We start from the raw sequence: 15,635 nt of genomic DNA, 5'->3' as shown, positions 1-15,635 counted from the left end.
AGCATTAGCAACTTGGATTCTTGGGCACGCAGCAGGGCTCGATCTCTTCTCTTTCTGCAGAGTATGTATTCCTGGCATAAATAGAACAGACAAAAAAACAAATCTGGAGAATTATCATACAAGCATCCATCTACCATTTACAGAAGAGCAGCCTAAAATTCTAACTTCTTGTCTACGCGAGGATTGACAGTTACAGCTTTAATTTTCTACGTAGAAACTACAAACTTACACCATCGACAGCACTGTGATTATTACATCTACAGAAGCTTCTCATTTTTTGGACATCAAATAAAATACGAGCACCAATAGAATAGCAGCTAACTTGAGAGGAAGGACATTGCTCTCTTCAAGTCCATGGATGTTAGGACAGATTCGGGGAGGCGAGTGCCTTTAGGAATCCACAAATCACCTTCTTGGGGAAGCAATATGTTTTGACCTTTGCTCTTTGGGTCACTGTTTGTTTCTGCGGATGTAGCTTCTTTCTTTTTCTTCACAAACTCGAAGAACTGAGCAACCTGCCGAGCATACCTACGAGATCAAAGGATCAGATTTTTGACATGAAATGCAATTTGCGATCCTCTGTATAACTGCCACCTTAAAGCAATCTATCCAAACATTCTAATTTTAGCAATTGCATCCTAACCTATTTAAACCGTCCACCGTTAAATTTATCAAGCCACCTCACATCAAGCAAGGTTAAAGTTCCCCACCCCCATTGACTAGCTGATATGAAGTAGCCTGATTTTTTTTTTTTTTTGCTCGAGTATGATGCAATACTCATATTAAATTCGATAAGAGTTATCATATCAAAGTATCAAGTCAACTATAACAACAAATGGATGGCATGCTTATGTTAGGACAGACGATTTAAATAGATTAGGATAAATTATTTAGATAGGAAAATTTTCAGCTTTCCCAATACAATGTTCGACAGGTATTATTTCTTTTAACGTAGTAATATAACCGCTGACTAATTTGTCTGAGATACATATGTTATACTGACACCATGGTAAAATAATTTAGTTGGCAATTGTTTGCAAAACTAACCAACCTCATCTGAAAATTCTCACTGGTCCAATTGGCTCAACAACCAACCACTTAATCATTCCTAATCTCAAGAAACACCAAAAAAAAAAACTAAGTACTAACAGTTGATTTCTTGAACCTGTCCCATGCATGATTTTCATCTTAAGCTCCATTTGTGCAAATGAAAACTATTTGCTAGAAAATATTTCTGCATGCTCTTGCATTGGATATACAATGTTACTTTGGTGAGCAAACATAGTTGACACTGAATGATAATTCCACATGGAAAAAAAGACTTCAATACAAGACAACCATGCATCCTAGATATTGTAAAATAAGGCATGATAACCAACTAATAAATGCTAAAGTTATTGTAAATCAAATAGATATATATAAATATAAATGAAACAAAAACTTAAGTTCTTAGATATATAATAGAGAATGTAAAATGAACTAACATGGCTAGCCATCTTAGGCCATGCTTGGTCTAAATTTAAAAAAAAAAGATACTTAAAAATAATGATGATGATGATTAAAAAAAGTATAAAAAGATCTAAAATATATGGTAATAAAAAAAGTAGATTAGGATGATTCGACAATATAAATTTTTATTGTAATGAAAATTATATTATTAAATATTATAAAAAATACTAAATAAAATAAAATAGCATGGTTCATTAGTCATGTTTGATCTAATCTGGCTATCATCTCTTTTATATCACCAATAAAATCCAGTTAAAACAATTTGAAATTTCTTTACAGCAAAACTAAACATACAAGGATAAGTGACCACCCTAAAACATATTTTCTATTTCCATCCTCTAGATAATATTTTTTTCTAATGACACTGTTTTTAAATGGTTTCTATAGTAGATAGATGATCAAATGAACAATAGAGAGAGAAGAAGATATTAGACATGTTTAAAGGCAACCAATGAATTATACAATTAGATGAGTTTAAAAAATTAGAGCTGATGAGGTATAAGAGAGAGAAGGAAATGAAACAAAACTCTAGCTGGTGTAGAATGGTAATTTAATTGATCTGAATATTATTAGTGGCATACTTGGATACACTCCATGTAACCAACTCCAAGAAGTTGGGATTCCCACAGCTTGATGATGATGATAATGATAGTTTTTAGGTGTTTGTTTATATTGGTTTTTAGGATGCAGCTCTTTTGAGTGCCTAAATGCTCATTCTAGTTTTTTGAATGATGTAGAATTAGCTCTTGAGGAAATTATTTCAACCCAATAACTAAGGAGGCACAAAAATGTTGATCTAAATGGGCAGCGAGCCCCGTTCAACTAAGTACGCACAAGAGCTGACGACTCTAAGCAGGCTAAATAATGAAACAGATGAAACTCACCGGCAATTCTAGTATCCAAATTATGCATGGCGGTGGGGTGTGTTGATTTTGCATCCTAGTAATACTAATGACAGCTTTTAAGTTGAGGCACTAGACATGATTTAGATGAACAACAAAAGAGAGTAGTGGACATCAAAAATAAAAATATTAAAAGAAGATGAACGAGAATGGAATTGCGTGATCAAAAACAGGGAAAGAAACAGTCAGACCACAATATTTGGTGAAAATACTTCAGAACTTACTGCTGTTTGGCTTCAATGTCCCTGTTAAAATCAATGTTGGGTTCACAATCCAGAACTAAAGCTGGAACCTGCTCGAGAATAAAACTCTTAGATTCACTGGATAATTTTCTTTTATAGGTAAAAAAAAGTGAAAGTCACCTTTTGGATAGTTGGATGCATATGATCACCTTCTAAAAGAAACACACGATCTTTAATATCCAAATGTACAGATTTATCCATATGCAGAGGCAACTGACTGACTGACAATACACCATGGTTTCCATTTTGTGAAGGGAACAGCCAGCTTTCGTGTTTCTCATGTAGATCCCTCAAGTAGTCCAAACTGACACCTCCTTCCTCCGCTCTCTTACGCAGCATCATTCGCTTGTGGCAAGTATCAGGGCTAGCTCTAAGATAAATGAACCCGTCAGGAATTAGCCCTGGAAGGCTCGATACAACAGGATCAAACCATGAATCATAGATGCTAATTTCCATTTCATTCATCCATTTGGCCTCATAAACAGCTCTTACAAATACCTAAACATAGAAGATAATCAGCATCAAGACTTGACAAAATCCAAAGAAGAATTAAATGACCATGATTATCAAATGAAAATGTTGCTTAAGTTATTAATTTATCACACAAGTATGCTTACCATTCTATCACTAAAGACACTTCTTTCCATCAGCCTGAGAGGTTTTATTCCAGAAGCTGATTCTCTTTCCTGCATGACCCTGGTTACAAATACATAGTTCTGAAAGGTGTATGCATACCTTTGTGGCTCAGCATAAAAGGCATCCAATATATTGAAGTGATCAGGACCAACATCCTGCCACTTTGCAATAGGTTCAGGAACTATTTCCACTAGATCACGTAGTTCGATTGTTTCATTAGCTATCCTTTGAAGAAAAGTAGTCTTCCCCACACTGATATTCCCTTCGACACAGAAGGTAAGTCTATTGTTCGGTGGAAGCCTGACATTAGATTTGGTAGTATCATCTTTCAACTCTTCTTCCACTTTTTCTTTGATAAAGGAGGTTATGCTCTCTGCATGGTTTTTGTGGATGATACCTATGGAGCTTTTTAGGTATTCAACCATCTTCTGGCTTGATTTACCAACAACCTGCCAGGACAAAAATTATGTAAGGGAAATCACCCGACCATTCCGAAAGGAAATTAAAACAGTGAAGGATGGACACGTTCCAGAAGATTTGCTATAGCATACGCAGTGACTTGGAAGAAATTCAGCACATCAAATTGTCATATTAGCAATTTAACTTCAGGAAACATAAGAAAGAAATCGATGATATGCAATGCAAAGGGCAATGAATGCAAATGCATATATCAACCAAGAAAGTGGCATCGAACAATGAAATTGTACCAAGCCAAGTTATCATAAAGATACCCTAGTTTTATCACACCAAGCATGTGAACTCATGAGCAAATGAACGTAACAGGAAACTTGTCCTTATTCACAAATTCACAGGGAATTCCAAAAGGGACGTATTAGTTAGACTTTTGAAGTTTGTTCATGTGCGCGTGCGGCATAGTGCATAGAACTCCGAGCACAGGTTGCAACAGCTAAAATTAACTCAATGTGGAAGCACATCGTACACCTTATCTATGTAAAGTTGTTTGAGCTGATCCACGCCTTCAAAACCCTTATCGACCAGCTTCCTTAGATTCCGAGGCCCAACCCCAGGAATCGCTAACAACTCTAAGCTCCGTGACGGGGGAGAGGGAGCATCCAATGAAGCTCCTTCCCGTACCCTCCTGTCCACTGGCTTTAAGGTTGTCTGCTGCGTTGCCCAACTTCTTTTATCCCTGTCCATAACCCCATCCTTCTCCTCCTGTTCCACTTCAGCAGTGCTCTCCAAGTCCCCACCTTTCTCCCGTGTCCTCTTAGCTTCGACCGCCCTGAAACTCCTCGACCATCCGCCGCGGGAAAAGGAAGCCGGAGCTGACGCTCGAGCCGGTCCGAAGAGACTGAGCGCATCTTCTGGAAATCGAGACGCAGGGGATGCTTTCCTGCAGGGATGACGGATAGGAACGAGAGTGGAGACGGAGCTAGAAAGAGGGAGGCGGAGGGATTGCATTGGAGCGAGCAGGAGCGGTCTGGCGACAGCGGCCTCAAGGAAGCCAGCAGCAGAGAGGACGGGTGTTCCACGCCAGAGCTTGACCATGGCTTCCGCTGGTGCTACATGAAGAACCGTAGAAGGAGGAGGGAGATGAAGTCGCGAAGGGGACTAGAGAGGATTAGGGTTTTCGGCGGGAGGTGTAAAGTAGGGTCAGTCCCCATATTGATCGTTCCTTTATTATTTAAAACGGCAATTTACTAATGGCGGCCAGATTTCCATTTGTATTTATCGACCGATATAGTTATTTTTTATTATATTTCTTCTTTATCAATTGTCACTATTATTAGATAATAGCCCCAGGTGATGGTAAGCGATCAGGATAATTCTCAGTCAAGTAATATCCTTCTGCATCATGACTAACTGTAGTTTCTAGTTTCTCAATTTATCTTTTTATAAATGATCGTGAGGCCGATTATATAGGACTGCTAAGGTGCCAGATTCCACCTCTATGCAGAAGATAGAATAATTCGCATTTCTATCTACGTTTCTCGAATTTACCTAATGGTCAGTTCATGAGATTTGACTGTCCACTTTCAATATTAATCGAATTACAAGATCTAAATACTTGAATTAATAAAAAAATTTATTATTAGATAATTGAGTGTATTAATCAATTTCTAAATTTATTGTGTTTGATTTGTGATCAACAATTGAGTATTTGTAATTAGTCAATCAATTATTAAACTTTTTATATTCTTATTATACGGTGGAACTATTACACAACTCTTAAAATATCTTAATATCAATTTCAAAAACTTATAACTTTTTATTTAAGTTATAAAATTCTTATCTAAAGACATAATTACACTCGTGATAATATAAGAAGTATAATGAACTTAATTTGAAGTGTTTCTAACTCTTTAATGGTCTTACAAATTTTAGAATCATTTCAAACTATAACATTACATTCCTAAGAACCTCCTAAGTGCAACCATGTACTCAAACCAAAACTCCACAATCTAGATTGAAAGATGTGGATTAATTTTCATAATCTTGAAATAATTTGGCATAAGCTCATTAAAAATTTAAGTCTATCATACTTACTCATTCATCAACGCCATCAAATAATTTCTAATACTCTCTTACTTCAAACTCTATCAAGATTTTAAAATTTTGAACATTGTAAAGTCATAAATGAATTTTTAATTAAATAACTTATTATTGGTCTTAGAAACCTTGGAATCACTTCAAAACAAAATCATTATTTTTGAGAGATCTTTTGAGTGTAACCATGCTCTCGAACTTAGAGCCTACATCTTAGATTGAGATATTTGGATTTTTGTAATCTTTACAACTTTAAGATAATTTGATATGTTAAGAAGCTTAGATCTATCATATTTTCTCACCAACATCATCAAAGGGTTCTTAAAACTCCCCTAGTTTAGACTATATTAATATTTTAAAATTTTAAACATTGTGTTAGAAATGTGAATAAAAAAGAGGTGGAAAGGAAGAAGGAAACTTTATTTAAAATGAGACTTTAGTCCCACATTGAAAAATTTTAAAGTATTTTAGTTGGTTTATAATGTATCACAAACATAAATATTATGAACATATGTGGAGAAAGGCTCCTTCCCAAGCATGGATCTGTAAAAGGGTACAAATTAGATTGGAAACATATATTATTGATTGTTTGGTGAGAAAAATATTCTTCATTTTTTTTTTCTTTTTTTATTTCACCATTGATTTGTAATATGCAATCAACTATTGTAAAAAAAAAAGTTTCTGTATATCAGGATTTTATCCTAGAAAAAGAAAAATATTAATGATGTAGAGCACTAGTTATTCTTTCATTGCATTAAATCTCACAATTTTCATTTTATTTTTCATTCTATTCTATGTGTATACTATGTGCATGAAACCTTCTCTTGTGTCCATCATGGATTCGTTACCTAGATTAGATAACCTCAATTATTAATGAGTCTAGTTCAACTGCAAGTCTGCAACTACTGGGATCTGGTTAGGCTATTAAAATTTTAATTACTTCTAAAATTGCTTTCTATATTCATAAAATTTATCAAAATTGTTCTTATAATTTATTATCATTATTATTTTATCTGATAAATTATCATTTATCCCTTTTATTTTTTTATTTATAAGAAATTCGAACGAGGATAAATGGGCAATAATTATGAAGCTGTAGGGTTTAAAATGAATAATTAAACTCCAGGGTTTAGTTATAAAGAAATTAAAATGCGGGCTAAAAATGAAAATTTTCTCATAAAAATATCTCACTGCCTGTAAAAGACTCACGCTGACTGCACAAACCCCCTTTCGCTTCTCTGTCTACGCTACAACCCAATCCCTTCGCTTCGTGCAACCTCTCCCATGCTCTCCTCCGCCTCCTGCAACGCCTCTTCTGCTCTCGTGCTTCGTTCCAGATAACACCTTGCCTGGATTGCAGAATCGGCCCTAAGATGATTGGCGTTTCCGCCGGCACCTCGCCCTATTCTTGCTATCTCACACTTGCTAGACCTCTTTCAACGCCGCCGCGCTTTGCGATGCGCCAGGTTTCGGCCCGTGATTCTAACCCGAGGTCCGGGTGTTCGAGATGCTTCGTACCCTGCTGCGCCACGAATCAGCAGCAGCAGCGGCAGTCTCGGCCTGCCAAGAAGAAGGCTGGGCGGAGGAAGGCACCGGAACGGATGCCGTTGGATGACAGCGGAGATTCCGTGGAGGTGGTATCCGAACCTGAGAACGTGTGGAGTCGGCCTTCTCCGTTGCCCAAGCCCCCCGCTGGCTTCGTGCTCGACGAGCATGGCAGGGTTCTTCTTGCCTCCTCAAAGCGGATCACAACTATTGTACATTATGCATCCTCTCTCTTGCTTTTGTTATCCTTTACGATTTCTGAATTACGTTGCCTTTTGGTGGTTATATTCGTACTTAGTTTCTGTTTGTTCCATTGTTTATTCTTGCATAGAAAATTTCTAAAGCTTTAGATTATACCACTATTTCTGTTTTATTGAGTGGAAAGTTGAAGGGGTGCTAAGTGAGCAAAAGTATTGAAAAATAAGTGAGATGAAAGAGTAGCGTGGATGGAATTTTGTGTTACACTCACGTATTTGCAATTGTGATCTATTGTTAATGCGGATCAATATTGCAGAGATGGTTGGTTCTGTGATTGCTTCCTTTATGCAAAACAGCCTGTGGTATTATACTCATCATGAGACTTTTTTGGATTGATATCAAAGATACATCAGTATTAATGTAATGAGACTACACCTCAAAGTTGAAGTTGATAAATTCTTCAACTTTGTTGGTCATAATATTTTTTCGATGAACATCCCTGAAGTTGTGAAACATTCAACTGCATGAAAAGAAACACAAGATACACTGCATGGAGATCAAGGAAAACCAGAGAAAAATGAGAATCAGGATTGGAAGTGACAATGTACCAGTGTCAATCGATAAAAATGTAATTGTCTGTGTGCACCTTTTTCTGTTGTTTCTCAATGAATGAGAACACACTGAAAATAGGAAAGAAACAATTCGTTGAAAATAAGAAGAAGCATGGACCTTCCCTACATCATCTGGGTTAAGTTATTTTAACTGGGAAGCCTAAACTCATTCAGTCAACTACCCATCTTATATATAGATCCCTCCCAGTTTTGAAAATGGTGTCTTTTGGTTTAATGTAGCAGTGATTTTTGTTTGCTGTATATGATTAGTTTACACCTATTAGTGGATGTTTAATGCTGTTCTTATTGATTTGATTTGGATGCAACAATAGGATTTGCTAGAGTTGTCGCATGATAATTATTTGTCTAAAATTACACTGGAATTTCTGCATGTATATATATTTTCTCTTTACCTTCATTAATATGTGTTAGGAGATAGGTATTGCTGATGCAAGCCTAGCTAGTTTTTTGGCCTTACAGACTTAGCTAGTTTTCCGGCTATTCAATTTATTTGTCTGCATCCATGTGCAAACTATTCTTGTTTGTGTTTTTTTGCATCTCATGATGTGCAAAAGAAATTATTGATCGTCCTAAGCATAATCAAGAAAAATGTACTGTCTTTTTTTTTTATTTGGCAGATTGATGCTACAAACAATTTGCCACTAGAATGTGTTATTAGGAGGATTTTCCAAAGTTCTGCAGGGGATGAGTGCTTCTTGCTCTGCCCACTTGATCCGTAAGTATAAACTATAATATTTTTTGTTAATTTTGAAATATGGTTATTTCATAAGATTTACTCCTTTTCAGGCCTATACAGATCCTGAAGAGCACAAATTTTGAGGGGTGGTCAGCTGTATGATTTTCTTCCTGTTTAAGTCATATTTTTTCCCATGATAATGCATGAAATGTATCTTATGATGTGACTTCGGATAAGAAAAAGATATTTAACATGTGTAAATTTTTACGAGGCATGTAATTAGAAGCATCTAAAGTTAGAATTCAAGGTTTGGAGTCAGATGCGTGCGTCATAAGCGCTTGAATGAAGTACCTATATGCACAAAGGATGTTGCAGGCTGAGATAGTGGATAAGCACTTGCATGAAGCTACTTCATCTAATATTTGAACTGTTCAGCTATCTCAATTGGATGTAGGAACAACAAGAAGTTGAAATACTGAAGAAGAGAACCTTCAATGCCCATCAAAGGAATAAAACAAATTGTCTAGCCAGTAGCTAGAATTGGTCTCTTTGACAAGGCGAATTCTCTTGGTTTCCTTGTGAAAGGATGTGGATTAAGTTACTAGAATTGAGAAGTTAGACTTCCAACAAGTTGCTTTAGATGCACAGGATGACACAAATTCTTCAGGGTTACTTTTCTGACCAGATTCAAGACAAACTAACCATCAAGAGAATTGCAAAAAATGAATGAAGAATGACAAATTCACATGTGACATTTGACTCCACCATAAAACATATAAAGACTGATTGCCACTTTGCCAGGGAGACAAAATAGAATACAAGGAGATCATTAGATCATTACTTCATTTGTTAATTCTAACTTCTAATTGTCAGTTATTAGATTTGCTAAGGTTTTGAGAGATAATATATTTGTAATAAGCTAGAGGTTTATATATTTTTGGACCAACTAGAAGGGGCAGGGGTGTTAGGAACCTGTATGTACATAGTTAGGGACCTATAAGTTGATAGTTAGATGCCTATTAGTAAATATCCAAATAGACAGGGATGCACATTTAAGGTGATAATAAGTAACATGGATATAGGTCAGGGGATTATGAGGGCTAAATTCAAATAATCTTCTCCAAGATCAACCTTATCCTCTTACTGTTTATGCTCAGATGTTAGTAATTACTTTCCTTGAATTATTTGATTATGGTGTTTGATAAACTAAAGTTAATCATACTTTTGGCTTGCACATGCCTAAAGTTCTATGCTTACAGAAAAGAACATTGCTTTGTCTCTTTTCTGGAATTCTGAAAGTTTGTCCTTTCACATCACTTTCTTGCTCATTTTGGACTGATTATTCTGTAAATAGATATCTTCAATATGTTTCTCTCATACGCTCCAGTCTGTCATATTACCAAGCACTCTTATGTTCTGTGAGACCTGTTGATTCATTATTCCTTTGCAGGTTGATGATGAGGAAGTTGATGCTGTAACCCCTGCTGCTGCATATGCCCTTGCCAAAATTCATATGCATCTTGTACTTAGTGGGTATGCATTACTTGACCTCTTCTATCCATTATTTATTTGATTCCAGATTGCTTTTATGGCGTGTTTGATTCATGAGAGTAGCTATCCTATTCTCTATGGATTTCCATGGAATGAACATCCCAATGTTTGGTTGCAAAACTGACCTTGAAATACCTATTCTCGCAAAATAGTTATTCCAAATTCAAGAGGAATATGTATTCCTTAATCCATTCTAGGGATAACTGGGTCTGATGAGCTAGTTGGTTTGGTCAAGTAAGTTGGGCCAGTTGGTCCAACTGGATCGGTGAGCTGATTAGGCGGGACATACTGGGCTGGGGGGGGGGGGGGGGGGGAGCAATCGGGGATGTCCACGTAGCTGGATCAGGTTAGACGGGTTAGTCAGGCATGTCAAATCTTAATAGCTTGGCCTACCCCATATTCATTGTGAAAACTATTCCTTGTGCGTTCATTATCACATTCCTACCAATCAAAAATAAGAATAGTTATTTTATGCGTATTCCATTGCATGAACCAACTTAATGAATACTTCTTGTCTATTTGAGTTCTTGAAAGTTAGAAATAATTATTATATTCCTTGTATATTCCATTCCATGAACCAAACACACCATTGGTGTTTACTTTCTTTGGAAAATTAGTACTTAGAAGTCTAAATCAATGGTTTGGAGGATCATGTTTCTGAAAGAAAATGCTATTATAAAAATGATTTCCTTTTTCCTGATTAGGTTTTGTTACACTGCAAGAGGAGGCTTCTGCTACTCAGACGAAGACATTCTTGAATTTCACACGGGTAACTTGTTATATTGATGCTTGTTGACATGAAGATTGAATGAATTTTTTTTATTAACACAAATCCTTATGGTGATTTGGTAGTAGGTTGTGCATATTAAGTGAAATCTTTTCCTGAGCTTAAAAATCTTCATTCAGTCAACCCTTAAGTTTCTCTAAAATCTGACCACAAATTTCTTACAGGACTATCAGTATTATGGAACTTTCTGTTATCTGTTATATCCATTTAACGGGGACATCCAGTATTTAGTTTAGCTTTAACTATCCGGCTCATGTCAGTTATTTATATTGTAATACTAGATTTCTGTTAAAGGATTTTCCGATTGGAAGCTGCTATTTAAAGATGTTAATTCCCGCAATTCACTCCATTTGTCATTTTCCTGCTTTTATACTGTGTCCTAGGAGTTCTATACTGCTAACTTGTGCCCCTCTTCATTTGATGCTGATTTTGTCAATTGACCCGTCAATTTGAATATTCTTTTTCATCATTAGCACAATATCTTGTTCACGTTTTTCATATGTTTGTCTTAGAAATCATATTTTTCATCATAAATGTTTGCCTAGTAGCATGGATCTTCCTAAATATCAAAAGCATATATATAGCCAATAAACTGTCAATATCTTATGATTGACCATGGCAGTAAGTTTGTTGTATTTCCATACATGAGCAGCATCAATATATGTGTGACACAACATGAATAAGGGTTTGCGCCTCAGTTGACCATGTCACTAGACTTGACAGAATGCAAGGATAGGTTCATGTACCTCAACAAGCAGTCTCCGTGTTACATGCCTCAGTCGACAATCTTCATAGAGAGGAGATCACTGGCTAAAAAATGTTACTATTGATGGAACGATTGAGTGTTTGGAAAATAGTTGGGTTTACCGTTAAGATTCAGTGGAAAATAGACTAGAATTGCTAGAATAAAGGTTAACTTTTTTTTTTGTTAGTTTGAAATTTAACCATATACCGATTTAATTTTTTTTTTAAAATTTTTATTCTGCATCAGTGTGATTCCACTTGCTGCTGTTCTATAGCAATTCATTCTTATTCTCCCTAGACCACCTCAACAGCTTGTCAATAGGAAATACCATTGTGCTTCTCTCTTGGGATGATCATGATTGGATTGTGATAATTTCAAATTTATAATATAGTCTATATGTAGATTTGATTTACATTGATTTTCTATCCCAACTAGATGTCACTAGCGGTTAGAGTGCATCTAGTTCATAACAAATTTTTGCAAGTTTGCTCCCCTCAGTTTAAAATTCATTATTTACACTAACTGTTTAGAGATCTAGTTCCTACGCACTAACATCCATCAAAATTTGCAGATGATGGTGAAGCTGTTGATGGTATGCCGGCGGAAGGATTGAAGATAACTTGCTTCACTATGGTGAGGCTGTTAACAGCTATGTTTACAGACTTGCCGATATTCATTATTATATGGAAAGGATGTAAATTACGGAATTATATCAGTATACTTGTTCTATGATTTGAATTAAGATTCTAAAACCAACACAATAAGAAGCTAAGGCAAACTGTATGCTTCAAGTATTTGGGAATCAACTTTCCAACATATAATTCTTGAACAGTTGATATTTAATTATGGCCTATTCAATAGCATGAGATTAAAGTAACCATCTCATATGCAGATGTGTGGGCATTTCATTTAGGAATGATTTATCTCAAGTATTTGTTTTTTTTTTGTTTCAAGTCAATAAAAAAAGGAATAATGTGCTTTATGTGATACATAAGATGCTAATTTCAGTTTGCTGGGAGAGAATATCTAAGCAAACTTGTTTAAGTTCAAAAACATCGGCTGCTTTATTGGTTATATTTTAGATCACAGTGTTGAGTTTGTGAAACTTTTATGGTTCACCATGGCTTGATTTACATTGGTGGAGAATCAAGAAGGGGAGGGAAATGGAAGAAAAATAAAATTGCACATGGTTCATGAATCATTTATGGAATTTTTTTGTTTTCCTTCCCCCCTCCTAATCTTCCTAGTTATCCACCCAGGTAAACTTAGCAAAAATGGGAAAGCATATCAGCATATTTGTTTTGACTGATTTATTTTCCAATATCATGAAAGTATGACCAACCTGATATTTGTTGCCGGCCATTAGATTTTCCCTGGAGCTTAGCTATTCTCCTTTTGGTAGATGAATCTTTTAGTCTGACAGAACCACAACATATTATATTGAGCAGAAGTGTTTAGACAGACAACTTCAAAGATTGTGAATAGTTTCTTTAGTTTTTGGCGGAGATGAGAAAGTAAATCACAATTTCTATGCAAATTTGCTGCTATGGGTCATTCTATTGTGGAATACCACTGGCTACCAATATGACAATTACCTTATTTCTCCTCTATGATTTTGACTCTGCTTACCTAAATTTTTAACCTATTTATTTTTAGATTAGCTGTTATCACTATTGATGTTTTTCTTTATTATTTTTTTACTTTTGTTCATTATTGCTTTCACTGTTAGACATTTGAATAAAATATGTTATACTTAGCAAGCAAATATTCATATAAATTATTCTGATAACAAGATTCATGTTTGATTTACAGGATGGAACAAATTACATGATCTACACACCCTCAGACCCGCTCTTGTTTGTTGCTGTGAAGGTGGGTTCTTATTTTTCTTTAGAACTGGATGTTTTGGCATAGGAATTGTCTCTCTCTTATGTTTGAGTTTTAAAAATCAATGTAATATGCCACAATTATTTTATTGTGCAGGACAAAAATGGTGTTCTGAGAATTGCTAATGATGTAAGCAAGCTATTTTGGTTATGAATGCCTAAGATGACAAATGCTAATTATCCTGCAATTTCTTTATTCATGATTACCTTGTTTTAGTGGCTTTGTTTGTTGATGGTTTCTATTTTGAATGTTATACTTTTGGAGTACTTTGTCTTTGCACTATATAAATTATTTTGGCATTTTTCCTAGGCTGTCATGAAATTTCCCTCGATCATTTTGGCATTTTGGCTTTGCCATGAATTTATTTTGGCATATTCTGGAAAATTTTTAATCTAAATTTCCCTTGACTGTCCATACAAACACATGTACCTTGATATTTATTACTTGAACCTCCATAAAAATGCAAAATCTAACTTCGTTGGAGTTGTAACCAAACCTTTTATCTATATTTGGAGGGCAGGCTGCTATACCTTTGGTCATTTACTTCTGTACTAGTAGAAAATTGCATTTGTTTTCTTTCTTTTGTATGAATCATTTGAATTACTGATAGTTGGAAATTAGATTAGATTCAGAGATCAATAATTTTTATTCTCCTATATTTAGGTTAATAAGTACATCTGACAGTTTATCAACAAAATAACTTGTTTTTTTTTTTTTTAAATTTCCTTCTGCATTTAATTGGCTCTCTGGGAAACAGGATCTCTTGGATGACCCTGCTATCATCAGTGCCATGGACGAGGAGACGGAATTCAATGCACTTGTGGTATGTTTTGACTTTTTATTTGCTGCTTCAGTGAGTTGTATAAAATGTTCTAGCCATTCTGAACACTAAACTGCATTGGGAAATACAAACTCCCATATATCCAATTCACTTTTCTGGGTGGTCAATGTGATCACACAGCTACAAAACCCCCAGCCCCCAGCTGACCTCTTATTTAGCGATATTGGTTAAGCTGATCAGGCAGTCTCCAAGTAGCTGTCTGCTTTCTTGTTATTGAGCTCAAATATATGTTCTTGATTCAAAAGTTAAACCCTTGGCTTTAGATATATACAACTTTATGCATTTTTCCAGTAATACACATTTGAATGCTTAAAAAATTTGCTTGATTCATCTGCTAAATGCAATATATATGACATGTTCTAACCTGAACACCTTTGACTGGTTGCCTTCTAATTCATTTTGAAGCCTTTTCTGATTGCTTGATTATTTTATTTCCATACCTCTACATTCAGCAACTGACCTTTGTAATTTCTACAGGAGGAAGAGACTGCTCTTCTTGAATCATCGATGGGGGAAGGATGAGTATTGGCATATGGACGGAAATGGCAGTGCAAAGTTTATCAGAAGCTAACTTGTGTGCAAATTACGTCAATCTATTGTCAAATTTAATTACGATAGTCTGTCCCTTTACGATCTTTTTTTTTTTTTTTGTTATAATGAATAATAGTTATATGCCTTTTGTCTTGCCATTCCTGTGCCAATGTCGAGCATCGTGGGCAGAGGACGTTAAGTAACTCTACAGAATTGTGTCCCTTTTCACAACAAAGGGAGATCAATGATAATATATGATAATGGATGGAGGGTTCTATAGGGTAGTTCCACAGAATTGTGTCCCTTTTCACACATTCTGTTAAAAACTTAAAAACTATGTATGATGTGGCATTAGGTGAGGCTGCATCTTCTAGGGATTGGTTGGAAAAACATCTGGATTTCATTAAATTCATTGATCTGCCGGGGTCATGATGGAGTCTGCCAT

At 35.5% G+C, this 15,635-nt stretch overlaps 2 protein-coding genes across 2 annotated transcripts; one reads left to right on the top strand and one right to left on the bottom strand.

Moving 5' to 3' along the window:
* Positions 1-92: 92 nt before the first annotated feature.
* LOC141820189 (uncharacterized) lies at positions 93-4,883 on the bottom strand. The gene is made up of 5 exons (XM_074707467.1): positions 4,232-4,883; positions 3,271-3,738; positions 2,774-3,151; positions 2,636-2,703; positions 93-528 (listed from the first exon to the last, which is right to left on the bottom strand). The coding sequence occupies exons 1-5, from the start codon at positions 4,796-4,798 to the stop codon at positions 318-320; spliced, it is 1,692 nt and encodes a 563-aa protein (XP_074563568.1). The 5' UTR covers positions 4,799-4,883; the 3' UTR covers positions 93-317.
* A 2,164-nt stretch (positions 4,884-7,047) lies between these two features.
* On the top strand, positions 7,048-15,348 carry LOC141820187 (uncharacterized). Its single transcript, XM_074707465.1, has 10 exons — positions 7,048-7,554; positions 8,790-8,887; positions 8,959-9,004; positions 10,299-10,381; positions 11,104-11,168; positions 12,503-12,564; positions 13,744-13,803; positions 13,915-13,947; positions 14,576-14,641; positions 15,137-15,348. The coding sequence occupies exons 1-10, from the start codon at positions 7,171-7,173 to the stop codon at positions 15,179-15,181; spliced, it is 942 nt and encodes a 313-aa protein (XP_074563566.1). The 5' UTR covers positions 7,048-7,170; the 3' UTR covers positions 15,182-15,348.
* Positions 15,349-15,635: the final 287 nt, after the last annotated feature.

This window comes from Curcuma longa, unplaced genomic scaffold, assembly GCF_044706935.1.
Source record: "Curcuma longa cultivar G26 ecotype Majalengka, Jawa Barat unplaced genomic scaffold, ITB_CL_G26_1.1 utg2798_np1212_758248_RagTag, whole genome shotgun sequence".
Taxonomy (NCBI): domain Eukaryota; kingdom Viridiplantae; phylum Streptophyta; class Magnoliopsida; order Zingiberales; family Zingiberaceae; genus Curcuma; species Curcuma longa.
The sequence above is the reverse complement of the archived record's forward strand: the minus strand, read 5'-3'. Positions and strand labels throughout refer to the sequence as shown.

What these genes read in the sequence shown, in the direction of transcription:
- LOC141820189 (XM_074707467.1), bottom strand. Translation starts at nt 4,798, where the DNA reads ATGGTCAAGCTCTGGCGTGGAACACCCGTCCTCTCTGCTGCTGGCTTC. An exon ending in TGCATCCAACTATCCAAAAG is followed by an intron (nt 2,704 to 2,773) that starts GTGACTTTCACT and finishes ATTCTCGAGCAG; the next exon opens with GTTCCAGCTTTAGTTCTGGA. An exon ending in GACATTGAAGCCAAACAGCA is followed by an intron (nt 529 to 2,635) that starts GTAAGTTCTGAA and finishes TTGATCTCGTAG; the next exon opens with GTATGCTCGGCAGGTTGCTC.
- LOC141820187 (XM_074707465.1), top strand. Translation starts at nt 7,171, where the DNA reads ATGATTGGCGTTTCCGCCGGCACCTCGCCCTATTCTTGCTATCTCACA. An exon ending in TTGCTCTGCCCACTTGATCC is followed by an intron (nt 8,888 to 8,958) that starts GTAAGTATAAAC and finishes ACTCCTTTTCAG; the next exon opens with GCCTATACAGATCCTGAAGA. An exon ending in AGATAACTTGCTTCACTATG is followed by an intron (nt 12,565 to 13,743) that starts GTGAGGCTGTTA and finishes TTTGATTTACAG; the next exon opens with GATGGAACAAATTACATGAT.